This window comes from Myotis myotis, unplaced genomic scaffold, assembly GCF_014108235.1.
Source record: "Myotis myotis isolate mMyoMyo1 unplaced genomic scaffold, mMyoMyo1.p scaffold_m19_p_17, whole genome shotgun sequence".
NCBI lineage: Eukaryota > Metazoa > Chordata > Mammalia > Chiroptera > Vespertilionidae > Myotis > Myotis myotis.
Window position 1 is genome coordinate 22,300,130 of NW_023416321.1, and position 17,306 is coordinate 22,317,435.

The 17,306-nt window shown below is 35.3% G+C and overlaps 1 protein-coding gene across 12 annotated transcripts in view; it reads left to right on the forward strand.

The window, feature by feature from the left end:
* The window catches only part of USP32 (ubiquitin specific peptidase 32), a 124,501-nt gene that overhangs the window by 83,877 nt on the left and 23,318 nt on the right, over positions 1-17,306 (forward strand). For 11 of the 12 annotated variants that reach the window (XM_036340272.1, XM_036340263.1, XM_036340267.1 and 8 more), the window contains 11 exons: positions 577-717; positions 2,851-3,010; positions 6,509-6,663; positions 8,340-8,421; positions 9,289-9,363; positions 12,057-12,195; positions 12,459-12,564; positions 13,757-13,930; positions 14,530-14,704; positions 15,126-15,277; positions 16,280-16,391. In XM_036340272.1, coding sequence (XP_036196165.1) covers positions 577-717; positions 2,851-3,010; positions 6,509-6,663; positions 8,340-8,421; positions 9,289-9,363; positions 12,057-12,195; positions 12,459-12,564; positions 13,757-13,930; positions 14,530-14,704; positions 15,126-15,277; positions 16,280-16,391 — 1,471 coding nt within the window. The remainder of the gene's footprint in view (positions 1-576; positions 718-2,850; positions 3,011-6,508; positions 6,664-8,339; positions 8,422-9,288; positions 9,364-12,056; positions 12,196-12,458; positions 12,565-13,756; positions 13,931-14,529; positions 14,705-15,125; positions 15,278-16,279; positions 16,392-17,306) is intronic. The other variant, XM_036340265.1, reaches the window with a different exon arrangement.

A 17,306-nucleotide genomic window follows, 5' to 3' on the forward strand; every position in this document is an offset into this window, starting at 1 on the left:
GTTTTAGCACATAACAAAACACTCCCCCCAATGGGGATTGAGCCTGCAACCTGGGCATATGCCCTGACTGGGAATCCAACTGTGACCTTCTGTTTCATAGGTTGATGCTCAACCACTGAGCCATGCCAGTCAATTGGGCTTAACCCTCCTTAGTGGTCATTTAATTAACCTGTTGTGGATGGAAATCTTTTTGCATAGTATATTTTCATGAGAATATTTTATGATTTAGTACTTGCACAGAAGCAATGTAGTGATCCTTGGAAATATTCTCAGTCATAGAACAGCTACTATGAAAATGTAGTTTCACATGCCTGTGGAATTTTCCCCCCAAAATAATATTTTATATTTTCTGAGAGAAATCTGCGAAAATAAGTCTTATTATTACCAAATGCTCTGATGATTTTTTTCAAATGATTTGCTTTTTGAGTTTCCTTTCTTAGTTTGTTTTGAAAGTTAAAAATAAAAATCTTATTTAGAACATGAAACTGAGTAGTGACATGTGTGTTTATTCTTCTGTGTCTAGTCTACAAGAGACTGTAATATTAAAAATCAACATTTACATTTTATTCTTCTAAGGCTACATCATTAACACTGGAAGGTGGTCGATTAAAACGAACCCCACAGCTGATCCATGGAAGAGATTATGAAATGGTCCCAGAACCTGTATGGAGGGCACTTTATCATTGGTATGGAGCAAACCTGGCTCTTCCTAGACCTGTAAGTATAGCCAATAGTGCCTTATATAAGGAGCAATCATAGATGGGATCTTCTGTTACTTTTATAAACATCACTACAATTTAGTTCAGTGATGGCGAACCTATGACACGCGTATCAGAGGTGACACACGAACTCATTTTTTTGGTTGATTTTTTCTTTGTTAAATGGCATTTAAATATATAAAATAAATATCAAAAATATAAATCTTTGTTTTACTATGGTGCAAATATCAAAAAATTTCTATATGTGACACGGCACCAGAGTTACGTTAGGGTTTTTCAAAATGCTGACACGCCAAGCTCAAAAGGTTTGCCATCACTGATTTAGTTCTTACTTATGGTAGTAGAGTACTCAATACCTGTTCAAATCAGTTGAACAAATTTTGGGTTTCTTCTCATTCATTCATTAATTTTTTCATACATTTATTGAGTGCTGTATTAGGCAACAACCATACAATGACGTGCCTATCGGAGTGGGTGGCTTTTATGGAGTGGAGGAAATAATCACTGGGCTAAATAAAGTCAGGACATAATTAGCTAGGCTATTAAATAAGTCATCCACATAAATGCAAACATTAGGATAATGCATGACATAGGCTGAAACAGAAGTCTGAGAGCCAGTTCTTAAACTTATTAGTTTAGTAGGAGAAGTGGTGCATAATTTACTTCTGAAACTGCTTTTCCCATTAACTACAAAGGCATCCAGTGAGGGATCAGGTTTATTTTCTAGCTGTTGGTGGATTTTTGTGGTTAGTCTTCTGGAAGGATAATAGGAATTCAAAGCTAGTAAATGACTTCTGATTGGTGCCATTACTAGGATGAGTCATTTAGAGCAGTGGTCGTCAACCTTTCAGACCTCACGAACCACCAGTGGTCAGCAAACCACCGGTTGGCGACCACTGCTCCAAAGGTTTCCTTAAGCCAGCGGTCACCAACCTTTCGGACCTCACGACCACCAGTGGTCTGCGGACCATCAGTTGGTGACCGCTGATTTAGAGCATAAGTAAAATTCTCTGAAGTAATTAAAGGACTTAGAGAATATAATACCAAATTTTAGTGATTTAACTATGCAGCATCATTTGTTGTGCTTATACAGGTAAACAGCAGGACTTGGTACTTTTACTCGCTACCCTCAGCAGGACTCGTAACATTCTTATACCAGGAAGGTTTTGCATAGATAAGATATGTTAATCACTTCCATTTACACAGTAGAACATAGATAGTAAATATTTATATAAACTTTTTTTATCCCCACTACTAACATAGGAAATAAAATTTTAAGTAAATGTATAGTACTCTTTATATGTATTCAACCAACAGAGTATTTTTAAATGATGTTGATAAGATTTTGTGAGAGTAGTACATTCATACATTTCTTGGAATATTGTAAATTACTACACTTTGGGTGGCAATATGACCAATTTAATTAATGGCATGAATACTTCCATACTTTTGACATGTAACTTCAGTCCTAAGTATTTGCCCTTTAACACATTAAGCGCCCAGTCACTAGTAACTGACACTATACTTTCTGTCCGAAAGACAAAACAGGCTGGGCGCTTAACGTGTTAAAAGACCATCATTTATATATATAAAATATGTAAAAGTGAAAAGAGTTATGGTGTGAGGGTAGTAAATTGTAGATAATATTTAAGTTTTTAAAAATACATATATTTGTATTGATTTCAGAGAGGAAGGGAGAGGGAGAGATAGAAACATCAATGATGAAAAAAAATCAGTGATCAGCTGCCTCTTGCATGCCCCCTACTGAGTATCAAGTCCGATACCAATCCTCGACTTCCTGGTTTATAGGTCAATGCTCAACCACTAAGCTGGTACACCATTTGAACAATATTTAAGTTTTTTTAATTTAATTTTGATATTACTGATTTTAAATGAAAGGGGGAAATACCAACCAGGAGTTCTAATCTTAGAAGATAGATTTAGAGCAGAAACTTGGGTGTTTTTAAATCCATGTAATTTAATTCTATGAATTTCTTTAATCTAATTGAAAAATAAATAGCAAACCTATTGAACATTTTAGATTTTAAAACTAAATCTCAGAAGTTAAATAAAAATTGCAAGTTTTGTTTCTTCTTTTACAGTAATCACTTTATATCTTTTAAAACAACAGGTGATCAAGAATAGCAAGACAGAAATCCCAGAGCTAGAATTATTTCCTCGATATCTTCTATTCCTGAGACAGCAGCCTGCCACTCGAACACAGCAGTCTAACATCTGGGTGAATATGGGTATGATGAGCCTGAGAATGTTTCCTCAGCATTTACCAAGAGGTAACTTAAGAATGCAGCAAGAATATTGTGCATTTTCTTAAAAAAATAAAATAAAATAAAATTGCTCAAAGTCTGGTGCCACTGTACCAGTAAATCCTTTGTGGGGCTTAGATCTATGGTCATGCGCAAGACTAGATGAGGTAGAGGGGAAAATCTCAGCAGCAAACTGGGAAGGGTCGTTTTCTTTCCTGGTTTGTAAAATATACAACCATAATAAATAGAAATATATTTTACACACCTTCTTTGAGAACAAGCCATTGTAAATTATTTGCTTGACCTGATTTAAAGTCAACCAGTCAATGATTTCTCTTTTCAACTACACTCAAATTTTTCAAAGTGATTTCTTTGGCAGTATCATGTTTGTTTGTTTTTAATATTTCTGGTGTATCTTGGGTTAGTTTTTTTGCGGTTTTATTTTACTATATAAAACATGATACATTTTTCATGCTCAGTCTTAGGAATCTGTATCTTATGAGACACAGATAGCAAAGGATATATTTTGAAAATAAATAAAGCCTATCAAAATGACAAATAAGTTCCAATTTTAATGTGTTATATATAAATAGTTCCCCTTTGATTTATCTATAAAGTTGTTTTATTTCATTTTTTAAAATATGATTTATTGATTTCAGAGAGAGGTAAGAAGAGGGAGAGAGGGATAGAAACATCAATGATGAGAGAAAATCATTGATCAGCTGCCTCCTGCATGCCTCCTCCTGGGGATTGAGCCCACAACCCGGCTATGTGCCCTAACCTGGAATTAAACTGTGACCTCCTGGTTCATGGGTCAATGCTCAACCATTGAACCACACTGCATAGGCAAAGTTAAGTTTTATTGATAGGCAGGACTCACTCTATGTTTTTGCTTTGCAAATATTTAAAATTGTTCTTCAGCAAAAATAATGAATTCATCCATTTACACAGAGCCTCAGACTTTGTGCTAACAATTCCACAATGTTATTAAAATTAATATAACTTGATATGCAAGAACTACCTATGAACTCAGACCAACTCTACCATCCCTCCTTTGAAATCAAGTAAGATTCATTTAAAGCCTTCCTTAAAGGTTATATTCAAATAATATATGGAGATTCTTACACATATATTTTGGTAAGAATTATAGCATAGCAGTGGCCTCTGCCTAACCAAACTTTGTCTTTGGGGAAAACATCAAAATCAAGGAACAGTGAAATAGAATCTCTAGGAAACTTTCTTGATTTATAATTTTCCAAGAATAAAAGTATTTGCCTTGCCGAACCGGTTTGGCTCAGTGGATAGAGCGTCGGCCTGCGGACTGAAAGGTCCCAGGTTCGATTCTGGTCAAGGGCATGTACCTTGGTTGCGGGCACATCCCCAGTGGGAGATGTGCAGGAGGCAACTGATCGATCTCTCTCATCGATGTTTCTAACTCATAAAAAAAGTATTTGCCTTGCTTTCATGGCACTCATAACACACACCTTTTTCAATTCTCCTTAAAAGATAACATGAGAGGCAAAATGTGTTAGTGCGCTTTAGTAAGTAGTCTTTGCAACTCTTGTGCTGATCCTAGATTTTTGCTGCTCTGTAAATACCACTAGATGTGTTGATGCTATTCAAAAGCACAACATTTTGTATAAGTGGCTGCATACTTAATGAGCTATGCTATAAAAACTGTCTAGAATTCAAATAAATTTCTTATGTTGCTTAGGACAATAGAAATTGACTTGGACACTACATTTTCAAAAGCCTCTGAATCCTAGAACTAGGTAGTTATTATGCTCCAAATTTGTTCTTAATTTGAAATTTTATTCCTTACTAATTAGTTGTGAAATCAATCAGTAATCATTTTGAAGTTTATGAAAATATGCTTTCTTGCTGTAATCTTATAACTAATCCTCTGATGTATAATTAGAGAAATTTGCTCTTTTGTTTTATTTTAGTGATTGTCCTTTGCTTGCTTATAGTAAAAGATTTGCTTTGCTATGGGTTTAAAGTTGATCATGGTTGAATTTTGCTCTGCTTTCTCATTACTCTATTTATTATAGCTGTTTACTAGACTCTTTTATTCCTTTTAAACCTTGCCACAGTTATAATGACTTAAACATAGCCTTTTTGACAGACATTGCTACAGAAGTCATTGTTTCTTAGATGATTTTTCAGCCTATTTTATGTAAGTGAATTCTTTTTGGAGCTCTAAAAAAGCGGATGATGCTTATACACTTCTCTGCTTTACTTAGTAGGTGAAGACTCAAAGTGCATTTAATCAGAATAAAACTAAGTCACCATTGAATGTGTGGAAAACTACCTGGAATGTATAATTGTATCCTAGATGGGTTATATCTATATGTTAAGTTTATTTTATTTTTGGGTTTCTCAATAAGCTATAACTTCCCATTGACAAAAGATGACCATTTTAAGCTGTAGCTTTGTCTCAACTTTTGTCTAAATAGTTTAACGCCGGTTTAGCAGGTTGTTTTAGCAACCTATCTTTTTTTATTATTTATTTTTTATTTTTATGGTTTTTTTCCCCTTTATTGAATAAGATATTATAAATGTGTCCTTATCCCCCCACAACCTATCTTTGATTTCAATAATTTCTTATTTTATCCCCCTTCTCTATGAAGTATATGGTGAGACTTTGACATATTCTTCCTTCACTCTTCACTCTTTCCCCTTATTGCCCCTCTTTCTCTTTCTACCTAATGTCTTTCAGGAATTCAAGGTCATGTCTATTGCCATTTTATTTGGCAGACAGGTCATATGATTTTATGATTTTTACCCCCTTATGCCTTTTAATAGGGCTTTTTTTTTTTGGTCCTAAGAAGCTTTTTTTTTTTTTTTCCAAAAATGTCTCACAAAACAGCAGAATATATCTCTAAAGACAGGAGGAAAAATAATGCTAGCTCTGTGAATTGTCTCCTTTTCTCGTGTGAATCCATAAACTGCCACAGAGCGCTAGGAAACTTCTTGAAGCTGCATTTGGTCATGTAGAATCTATGCCTACTTAAAATTTTAAGTAAAATCATGTAATTGTATCAGTGTGTCAGGTATTTGAGCCACTTAATGACCAAGACTGATGGAGTTAATAATTCAAAGAGTTTATTTGAAGAAAGTGGATCAGGTGAAGCCAATTATGTATCTGTGAAATTCAAATCTAGTCTCATTTTATCTTCTCCATTTGTATGCTGAATTTTTCTTTTGCTATTGAGTGTGACCCAGCTGAGGGCCTATTGTTTGTTTATATTTACCACTCTTCTGGGATCTGAGAACTACCAATTATTTGGGTCTTTGTGATTTTTTTGCCTCCTTTCAAAGTTAAGGCTTTGGACTCACTCTAAGATACTTGGGTCTCCTGTCTTCATCTTAAAGCTTATTAATTTATAAAATTATTAAACCTCTAATTCTCATTTTTCATCATTATTTTCTAAAATACTGTGGTCACCATTGCTAAAGGGGTGCTTTTATTTTTTTTACTTTTTAACATCTATCTTTTACTTATTGTGATTACTATGACTATAGGAAACGTACCTTCTCCAAATGCACCATTAAAGCGGGTCTTAGCCTACACAGGCTGTTTTAGTAGAATGCAGACCATCAAGGAAATTCATGAATATCTATCTCAGAGGCTGCGCATCAAAGAGGAAGATATGCGCTTATGGCTATACAACAGTGAGGTAAGAGGTGTCTCAGAGTCATGAAAACATATCCATGCAGCGATCAAGTGTTGAATCCATAGTTCATGAGCATAGGCTTTTGTCTACGTAATTATGCTAAAAACCATTCCAAGGATCTCAGTGAAAACTTCATCTTTTATTTTATTATACACACACACATACACACACACACACACATATATTTTAATATATTTTTATTGATTTCAGAGAGGAAGGAAGAGGGAGAGATAGAAACATCAATGATGAGAGAGAATTATCGATCGACTGCCTCCTGCATGCCCCCTACTGGGATTGAACCCGTAACTTAGGCACGTGCCCTTGACCTGAATCAAGCCTGGACTCTTCAGTCCACAGGCTGATGTTCTATTCACATAGCCAAACTGACTAGGGCGAAAACTTCATCTTTTAAATTACTATATGCATACATGTAGTATGCATATAGTAATTTATGCATAATACCACTTGATCATCATGGACAGTACCATCTTATAAGGATTATTATTATAAAGTGACAGAAAATACATTTTTTCAACTAAATAGAGTTTATTTTCTCCAAATTATAAGTTTAATTTCTATTTGTTTTGAAGTCACATGCTCATGTTCAAAAAATGCAAACAACACAAAAATATGTAGTTAATATTCTTCCTTACCATTCTCTGGTCCCTCCATTCTTTTCAGAGTTGGTGCTGTTAATTGCTTAATATGCATTGTGTTTTCAGATTATAATATGAAATTGGATTATAAGTAGTTTTAACCAATTCTCTATTCCCTAGTTCCTTCTTTTTTACATCCTCCTTTGGTCACCATTGAGAGGCAGTATAGTATAATAGTTAAAGAGCATGGGCTCCTGGAGCCAAACTGCCAGGGATTAAGCTTGTTATATAACTTGCTAGTTATATAACCAAGGGAAAGTCACTTAACTCTATCTCTATTTTCTCATGAGTAAATGGGGGGAATAATAGTATCTCCCTTAGGGAAGTTGTAAGAATTAAATGAATTAATTGTGTGAGCATTTTAGACAGGGTGAACATAAACAAAAATGTATAATCCTACTACATGACATTTGGTTTCACATTTTTAGTTCCCAGTAAGTGGTCAAGTTCCATCTTGATTACAGGCACGTTTACTGAATTTCATACTAGGTTTGATGTGTGATGAGTCTTCTGGTTCCCCCCAAATTCTATATAATCTTGTTCTAGAGATAAAAAGTACATGTTTATGAAGTATACATTGGTTTTCCCTCATCTTACCAGCTAAATTATAAGTATTTCTGAACAACTATAGTATGCCTAATATCTGTCACATAGGTTATGTGACTACAAGGGCATTTTTAATTGTTATTCATTTTTATTTCCATACTAGAGGTTCGATGCATGAAATTCGTGCACTCAGGGGGCAGTCCCTCAGCCCAGCCTGCGCCCTCTCCCAGTCCGGGAGCCCTCAGGGGATGTCCGACGTACATCCTTAGCGCTGCCGTGGAGGTGGGAGCATGAGCCCGGCTTTCGGCTGAGCGCACTGACCACCAGGGGGCAGCTCCTGCACTGAGCGTCTGCCCCCTGGTGGTCATACCAACTGGTCATTCTGCCATCCAGTCGATTTGCATATTAGCCTTTTATTATATAGGATTTGTTACAATTTTATTACATTAACAGAAACATTTTCTGTTCCATACACAGAATTACCTTACTCTTCTGGATGATGAAGATCATAGATTAGAATATTTGAAAATTCAAGATGAGCAGCACCTGGTAATTGAAGGTATAAGAAAGAAGCATGCATCTGTATTAGATTTTTAGGGGAACAATTTAAAGATTTAGTTACTAATAAACCATTTCGTAATTTTTCTTAACTTTAATTTGGTCATTATATTTTTATTTCTTTTTTAAATTCTTTCTGTTTTGATCATTATATTCTTTATTAGCGGTGGTCCGCCGGACCACTGGTGGTCTGTGAGGTTTAAAAGGTTGGTGACTGCTGCTGTATAGTAAAGAATATGCATTCAACCCTTATATAATCCCACATACTATTTAGATTACTTTAAAAGAAAAATATGCCTACATTAATTGCTTAGCAAAGGGTGGAAATAGTGGGTATTCAGTTATAAGTTTAAAAAGTGTCTTAAATTTTCAAGGTGCCTCTTGGAGTTTGAAGGAGACTAATTTTCTTGCATAGTTAGTGGCATAGGCTTTCATTAGTCATCAACACTGGTCTCTCACCAACAGAGCTTCCTTGTACATTCACACATAGATTTATACACATCATTGAAAACTAATTGCCTTTGTATTAAAATGAATAGATTACTCTCACAGTTGTCGCTATTTAAGAAAGAACTGCAATAGTTCTAATGTATTAACTTTAAGAGCTTTAATTACTTCTCTAGATGGTTGAGTATAATTTTACTTCAGGTAGGTAATTGAGGGAATAGCTTACTAATTAATTCTAACTAACTGACTATAAAGTCTCCAATATAAAGAGTCAGAATTGGTTTCAGGATCAAATACTAAAAATAACTTGATTTTTTTTTAATAGTTTCTGATTTAGAAATAACTTTTTTTTAACAGAAGTAGTTGAGCAGGTGTGATTTCAGTGGATAAGAAATTAACACATTCCTATCTGTCTTTCTAGTTCGAAACAAAGATATGAGTTGGCCTGAGGAAATGTCCTTTATAGCAAACAGTAGTAAAATAGACAGACACAAGGGTAAGTCTCTAGTATATTATTTTCAAATAGGTTATCTTAAATTTATTCTCCCCCCCCCCCCCAACAATTGAAGTATTAACAACTTTTGGCTTTCTAGTTCTTATTTTTCTTTTTCCTGATGTATCAAATCTCTTTCTAACCTTTCAATTACATAATTTATATCTGTATATTTTTGCAATGCAAATGAACATTTATTGAGCTCATACTAAATAAGAAATGGTTAAGATATGTCCCTCCCCCAAACCGTGTCAACTTTTCTCCACTCAGCCTAGGATCAATGCCTTGCTGTTTCTCTTAGGCTGAGAAATTCACGCTATGTTTCACTAGTTTTGAAAGTAGTGAGTAGTGTAGTGGTGGACACTGCTAGCAAAACATTTGTTTCCTTTAAAACAAACACTGAGATGAACTCGTTGGTTTCCATGGAGAAGCTGGACTCATCTGGTGTTCTAGTCATGCGCTCTTCTGAATAATCACCAGTGACACTTGCTATGGCCTCAGTGACTTCTTTTAAAAGCTAGTGTTGTGCCTTCACTGGTTTGGCTCAGTGGATAGAGCGTCAGCCTGAGGACTGAAGGGTCCCAGGTTCGATTCCGGTCAAGGGCACATGCTGCAGGAGGCAGCCGATCAATGATTCTCTCTCATCGTTAATATTTCTATCTTTCTCTCCCTCTCCTTTCCTCTCTGAAATCAATCAATAAATATATCCTATATAATAAAAGGGTAATATGCAAATTGACCCTAACAGCAGAACGACTGGGAATAACTGGTCACTATGACACACACTGACCACCAGGGGGCAGATGCTCAATGCAGGAGCTGCCCCCTGGTGGTCAGTGCGCTCCCACAGGGGGAGCTCTGCTCAGCCACAAGCCAGGCTGACAGCTGCCAGTACAACCGTGGTGGTGGGAGCCTCTCCCACCTCCTCAGTAGTGCTAAGGATGTCTGACTGCAGCTTAGGCCTGCTCCCCACTGGCAAGTGGACATCGTCCAAGGGCTCCCGGGCTGCCAGAGGGATGTCTGACTGCCAGCTTAGGCCCAGTCTCCCGGGGAGCGGGCCTAAGCCAGCAGGTGGTCATCCCCCGTAGGGTCCCAGACTGCGAGAGGGCACAGGCCGGGCTGAGGGATTCCCCACCCCCCAAGTGCACAAATTTTTGTGCACCGGGCCTCTAGTGTGTGTGTGTGTGTGTGTGTGTGTTTGTATTTTTTTTTTTTTAAGCTGGTGTTTAATTTCACATCAGTAAAGAAATCAAAATCCAAGATGCTATCCAAATACACATCAGTGGTCGAGTCTAGGGCAGTGGTTGACTCTTGGTCTGTATTAATGTCTAGGTCATTGATGTGTGGGAATGATGCAGGGAAAGTCACAGTCAAGATGAAACAGGTAAAGAAGATGAGGGCCTTCTTAATCATGGTGCAGGTAATCATTAAGAGTTTCCAAATTCTGGAGGGATCAGGCAGGGAGAAAAATGTAAATATATTACTACCACTTACAAAGATATAATTTACAAAATTGCTGTAAGATGAACAAGTTTCCTTATATTTAAACTAGTCCCAGTGCACAAATCCAGCCTGGCCTGTGCCCTCACAATCTGGGACCCCTCAGGGGATGTCAGATAGCTGGTTTCAGCCTGATCCAGACAGGAGGGAGCCCGATCCCCGCAGGCCTGATCCAGACAGGAGGGAGCCCAATCCTGTGCGTTGAGTGTCTGTCCCCTGGTGGTCAGTGCGCCTCATAGTGACCGGTTGTTTGATCATTCGGTCGCTTAGGCTTTTATATATATAGATAACTTTTAAAAATTTCCACCGTTTTTGGAACTCTCTAACTTTTTCTTCTGCCTTTCCATCTTATCAAGGGTGTCTTAAAGGCCAGTATTTTTAATACCAGTATTTTTCCAACCCCAAATTTTTTCAACTCAAGACATGCACTGTTTGGCCAATAATGATAGGATTTGTAGCAACTCTACCAATAAGCCTTTTATGACCTAGCTAGAGGAGCAAAATGCTTCCATAAAAAATGCAAAGCAAAGGATACAGCCCTCATAGGTCCAACAGTTCATTCTCAAAGATAGCCTAAGAAAAATCTAATTTATGTGTGTGTGTGTGTGTGTGTGTGTGTGTGTTTACATATATATGTATATATATTTTTATTTCAGAGAGGAAGGGAGAGGGAGAGAGAGATATAGAAACATCAGTAATGAGAGAGAATCATCGATTGGCTGTCTCTTGCACACCCCACACGGGATCAAGCCCGCAACCCAGGACCTCCTGGTTCATAGGTTGATGCTCAACCACTGAGCCGGGCTAATTTATATATTTTTAAAGACATAATACTAGGGGGTGGAGGAGGCCAAAGAGGGGGGAACAGGACATCTGTAATACTTTCAACAAAAGGATAAATTTTAAAATATAAAAATAAAGAGAATACTAGGAGAGAATTGTTTGAATTTTAAAAAAACAAAACAAACAGCTATAGCAATTATAGAGAATCATTGCTGCTTCTAGATTACAAATGAGCGTGGATTGTCAGGATTGCCAGTGACACTCCTCTACTTCAGCATTGCAAGACTAAATAGAGAAATATTAGCTTCATTTAGCTGATCTAAAAAGTCATAAAAATGTTGCATTGAATATAAGTAACTGGTCTATGACATTTTACTACAGTTGGACTTCGGTTCTCATATTGTTTGTTCCAGTTCCCACAGAAAAGGGTGCCACAGGTCTGAGTAACCTGGGAAACACATGCTTCATGAATTCAAGCATCCAGTGTGTTAGTAACACACAGCCACTGACACAGTATTTTATCTCAGGGAGACATCTTTATGAACTGAACAGGTAATCTTTCTTGAGTTATTGGCCTCTTAACTTTTTATAATTATATGAACTCAGGATTACTTGAATTTCCTCTTTCTTTACCATGGTAAAGAAAAGTCTTACCTTATTTTCTCTATTTAGTATTAAATAAGGGCCAGGGGATAAGTCTCTTATTTTAAAAAGATGTTTTAATGTGAGAAAACAGATAACTAGGCATTTTTATGCCCACATGATTTTTATTGATTAGAATCTTTGCCAACAAATTTTCCTTTCAAAACTTCTAGGACAAATCCCATTGGTATGAAGGGGCATATGGCTAAATGCTATGGGGATTTAGTACAGGAACTTTGGAGTGGAACTCAGAAGAATGTCGCCCCATTAAAGCTTCGGGTAAGCAGTTAAAATAACATAAACGTTTTTAACCCCTAAATTATTGTTTGCGTAATTATTTTTCTCTACATATTTTGTATGTTTAGCTTTTTTTATTTTAGTTTAATTCATGTTTTTGGATGATTCACATGGCATAAACTGGATATCATATTCTTTGCTTGTTTAAATATATGGAAAATACAGCTATAGAAAAAAATAAAAGTACAACTATAGATGGAGTGAGTGGGTAGGGAAATATCTAAGGCACAATCTAAATTTGATATGTTGTTTCTTTTACTAATTCGTCAAATATCTTGCGTATATATATATATATATTTATATATATGTATTAAACCTTTCTTTGTTAATCTATCACTATTAGCAATATTCTAACTGCAAGATAGACCTCTGAGTATAATTAATGATATTCAATACATCTTTAATATTATTGTGATAATAAGTTCTATTTGTAGAATTTTTTAAAGTAGCAGAAAGAAAGAATATAATTAATGGGTAAAATTTTATATTAATGTCATTTGTAGTGAATTTTAGTGAAGTTAGGATTGTTTTCATCTCTATTTTAAAACAAGGTAAAATCTTTTTAGATTAAAAATTAATAATTACAATAGCTAAAAATTTGACTACCACTTACTAGGCACTGTTCACATTTTATGTGTAGTAACTCATTTAATTTTCTATATGGCCCTATAATACAAAAGCGATATTATTATCCCCATTTTATGGCTGAGAAACTAAGGCTCAGAGCAGCTAAATATCCTGCCCAGGGTTGCAAGCTAGTTTGTAAGTCCTCACAGTTAAACATGAGTCTGTTCTGCCTCTAATAATAACAGGATGCAATAAGACCAGAAAAGTTATCTGTAAAAGAAAACTTACAAATAGTAACTCTTATTGTGAGCAAATGCTATTTTAATATTTCTGCCTTATCTGTTTTAAATAACATCTGAGTATCTAAAGAACTGTTTACTGAACTGGAATATAATATTGGCCAAAATACATTTTTTTTCTTTTGGTCATTTGAGATTAAGATTAGAAAGCTTTTATGATTATCCAAAATATATTTGCTGAAATAGAGACAGATTAAATACCATACTATTTACCTTCTTATAATGCCTCTGGTTGAATTATGAGGCATGTTCATTCCAAATATTATGGGGTAGCAAATAATTTGTTTACTTCCAACTCTTATCTCTAGTGGACCATAGCAAAATATGCTCCCAGGTTTAATGGGTTCCAGCAACAAGACTCCCAAGAACTTCTGGCTTTTCTCTTGGATGGTCTTCATGAAGATCTCAACCGAGTCCATGAGAAGCCATATGTGGAACTGAAGGACAGCAATGGCCGGCCAGACTGGGAAGTGGCTGCAGAGGTTTGTCAGTTTTGAGTTTCTAATGTAAGCAATAGATTAAATGTTCTGGCCACAAATGTATGTTGCACAACTTAAATTCTGTGATCAGAATTTTACTATGAAAGTAAAGGAACTTTTATTTTTCTTCTTTGTTTTTGTGCAGTAATGCCAAAGCAAAGCAGCCTTAAATGAAAACAGAAAAATGTTGCCTTTTCACATTGTACACTTTTGGGAGAGGATATTTACTCAGTAACTTCAAGAATCTCCATAATTGCTAAAGTAATGTGTGCAGTGACCAATAGGCACATTTTATTTCCTTTTTAATGGACAAAGAACTCTAATAATCATCATTGTTACCATGATAAGAACAAAGAAAATAATAGGATTTTCCATCTGAATTTAATATTTTATAGTTTGAACATAGAGAATCACATTTTTAATTTTATATCTGAATTATGTTTGTAGGGAGAAAGTTTTTATATTTTTAATGACTGTGAAGGATTATGTTCTTGACGTTTAAATCTCATTTAACTGCTAGTAGTTTCTTTGAATTTGTGTAGAAATACTATTCTTTTGAATTTTCAAAAAAATTTTTTTTCTCTAATCTTTTTTCTTGATAGGCCTGGGACAACCATCTGAGAAGGAATAGATCAATTGTTGTAGATTTGTTTCATGGGCAATTAAGGTCCCAAGTCAAATGCAAGACATGTGGTCATATAAGTGTCCGATTTGACCCATTCAATTTTTTGTCTTTGCCGCTACCAATGGACAGTTATATGCACTTAGAAATAACAGGTAGGTTACAAAGTTCTGAAAAAATATTTACCTTTATTCAAAACAACCTGAATTTGTAAGTATGGTCATTTTGTTTATGCATTCTCATAAAAATTGATAACCTGTTATAATATAGCAATCTAATTTCAGACATGATTTAAGGTTTGAAAGACTTGGAACATGGGTTCATTTTTGTGCCTATTGACTCCTCTTTTAGTTTTAGATATGCCAGAAACTCTCTTTAAAATCTTGCAAAACCACTCACACTTCCATATCAGATGAGCATTCAAAAACATAAAACTATTTTAATATAATCCCTAAGTATCATCTGTTACAGTGTTTGCATATAAAATTAAAATTCTAGATTGAAATGTTTGTCATTTCCAAGTCATAGACACACACACACACATTTTATTGATAATAGATCTTTTCTCATTACTAGTTATTAAGTTGGATGGTACTACCCCTGTACGTTATGGACTAAGACTGAATATGGATGAAAAGTACACAGGTTTAAAAAAACAGCTGAGTGATCTCTGTGGACTTAAATCAGAACAAATCCTTCTTGCAGAAGTACATGGTTCCAACATAAAGGTAATATTAACTATTCTTGTAGGAAACCCTTGATTCTATCCTTCAAAGAGCAGTTTTCTCCATTAATTATGATGTTAAGTGACTGAGCGAGATATTAAAACGCAACAGCTGAACAAAAAAATTTGTCAAGTCTTTTATACCATTCTCTGGAACATTTGAGATCTTGCTCCCCAACATATTTTGTCAGTTTGGCTTAAATAAGCTTATAAAAATTTCCCCCTCCCCCCAAAAAATTTCCATCCCAGAAATTTAAAAGGGTTGTCTGCCAGAATAAAGGAGTAATAATCATGGTGGTATTTTTAAAAGAAGGGAATTATGTAAGCCAAGGCTGCCTATATAGAGTGACCTAGCTGTGTTACGACAGTATAGATGTCCTCCAGTGACTGCTGCTGCTGTGCTTGGCAGCTCTTCTGTATTACCAATGTCACTAGAATTATCCTAGGTTAAAGTATTTTATGTATTTATGAATGTATGTTTTTAGTATTTATTTATGAATATATTTAATTGGCCTTTAACACACTAGGAATTTAGAGATTAAAGATAAATTGACACAAACCACTTCCTCCTGAATACCAGCTGGAGAAACAAGCAATTTAATAAATATATTGCCAATTCTAAATTGAGTTCCTACCATTAGTATTACTTATATTTATCTTTGGGGTTTCTGAACAAACTCCCCCACCTTATTGACATTTTGTTCATGTGTAATGCAAAGGTGAGAGCTCTCTGAGGGTGTTGGCTTTAGATGCCTGAAGTGACGGACAAAACTTAAAAACCAGTTATACACAACATACTTTCTTTCTGTGGAAAGGGATAGATAATGATTTTGTCAATGAGGTTAACTTATCAAGCTTTCACCTTTTAGTTAGTTGAGACATATTGTTCATTCATCTTGTTTATTTAGTGATAAAATCATCTAAGACATTCACTTCAAATATATCACAGAGTTCATTTTCCATCGTATCTGAAACATCTCCTCTTACCTTGTCTCTTTTTCTATAGAATTTCCCCCAGGACAACCAAAAAGTACGACTCTCAGTGAGTGGATATTTGTGCGCATTTGAAATTCCCATCCCTGGATCTCCAGTTTCAGCTTCTAGTCCAATACTGACAGGTATGGTAGAACTAGAGTTTCTTTTCATGATTTCAGCTTTAAATTCTGGGCTAAGAGTTAGCATCCTTTTTATATTTGTTTGGGCTGAGGATATTAGAGCAAAAGAATTTTGGAGGCTGAAGGAAACCTTTGTGATAATTTGGCTCAAATTCATTTTATAGATGAGGAACCTGAAATTTAGAGAGCCTAAGTAACTAAGTTAAGTTAAGTAGATGAGTTATGAGTTAATTTACCACTGGAATTCAGATCTCTTTTTGCTCTTTTATCTAATACTAACATGGCAATAGCTGGTGTGAGAAGAGTATACTATCAGAAAACATGATAATTAATATGACTAAAAAGGAATTTGTTTATCAAATATTTGCATATAATTTAATATGGTCATCTAATGAGTCTTTTGGCCATTGATACGGTTTGTTTATTCTTTTTTATACTGTTGATAATTAGGTCCATTCCCCAATTATAAAGCACTTCTCTGGCACTAAATAGATAAGACTGATGGGTAAATGATTTAATAATGCTTTTTTGTTTAGGTCTTCACTGGCCAATAGAACTCTCTGCAGTGATGGAAATTTTCTGTAATCTTGACCATTAGTCAATACAGTATCCATTAGTCACATGGACTGTTGAGCCCTTGAAATGTGGCTAATGAGACTGAGGAAATATATTCCATTTTAATTTAAAAAGCAACATCTGTCATCATTTATAACAAATGTACCACTGGTGGCGGGATTATTAGGGGGGAGGCTATGCATGTGTAGAGGCAAGGGATATGTGGGAAATTTTTGTACCTTCTTTATTTTGCTATGAATCTAAAAACTGCTCTAAAAAATAAATTTTTTAAAAAATGAAATAATTAAAAGGAAAAGTCTCTATCTCTGGATAGAGACTGTCACACTTGACAGAACATTTTTA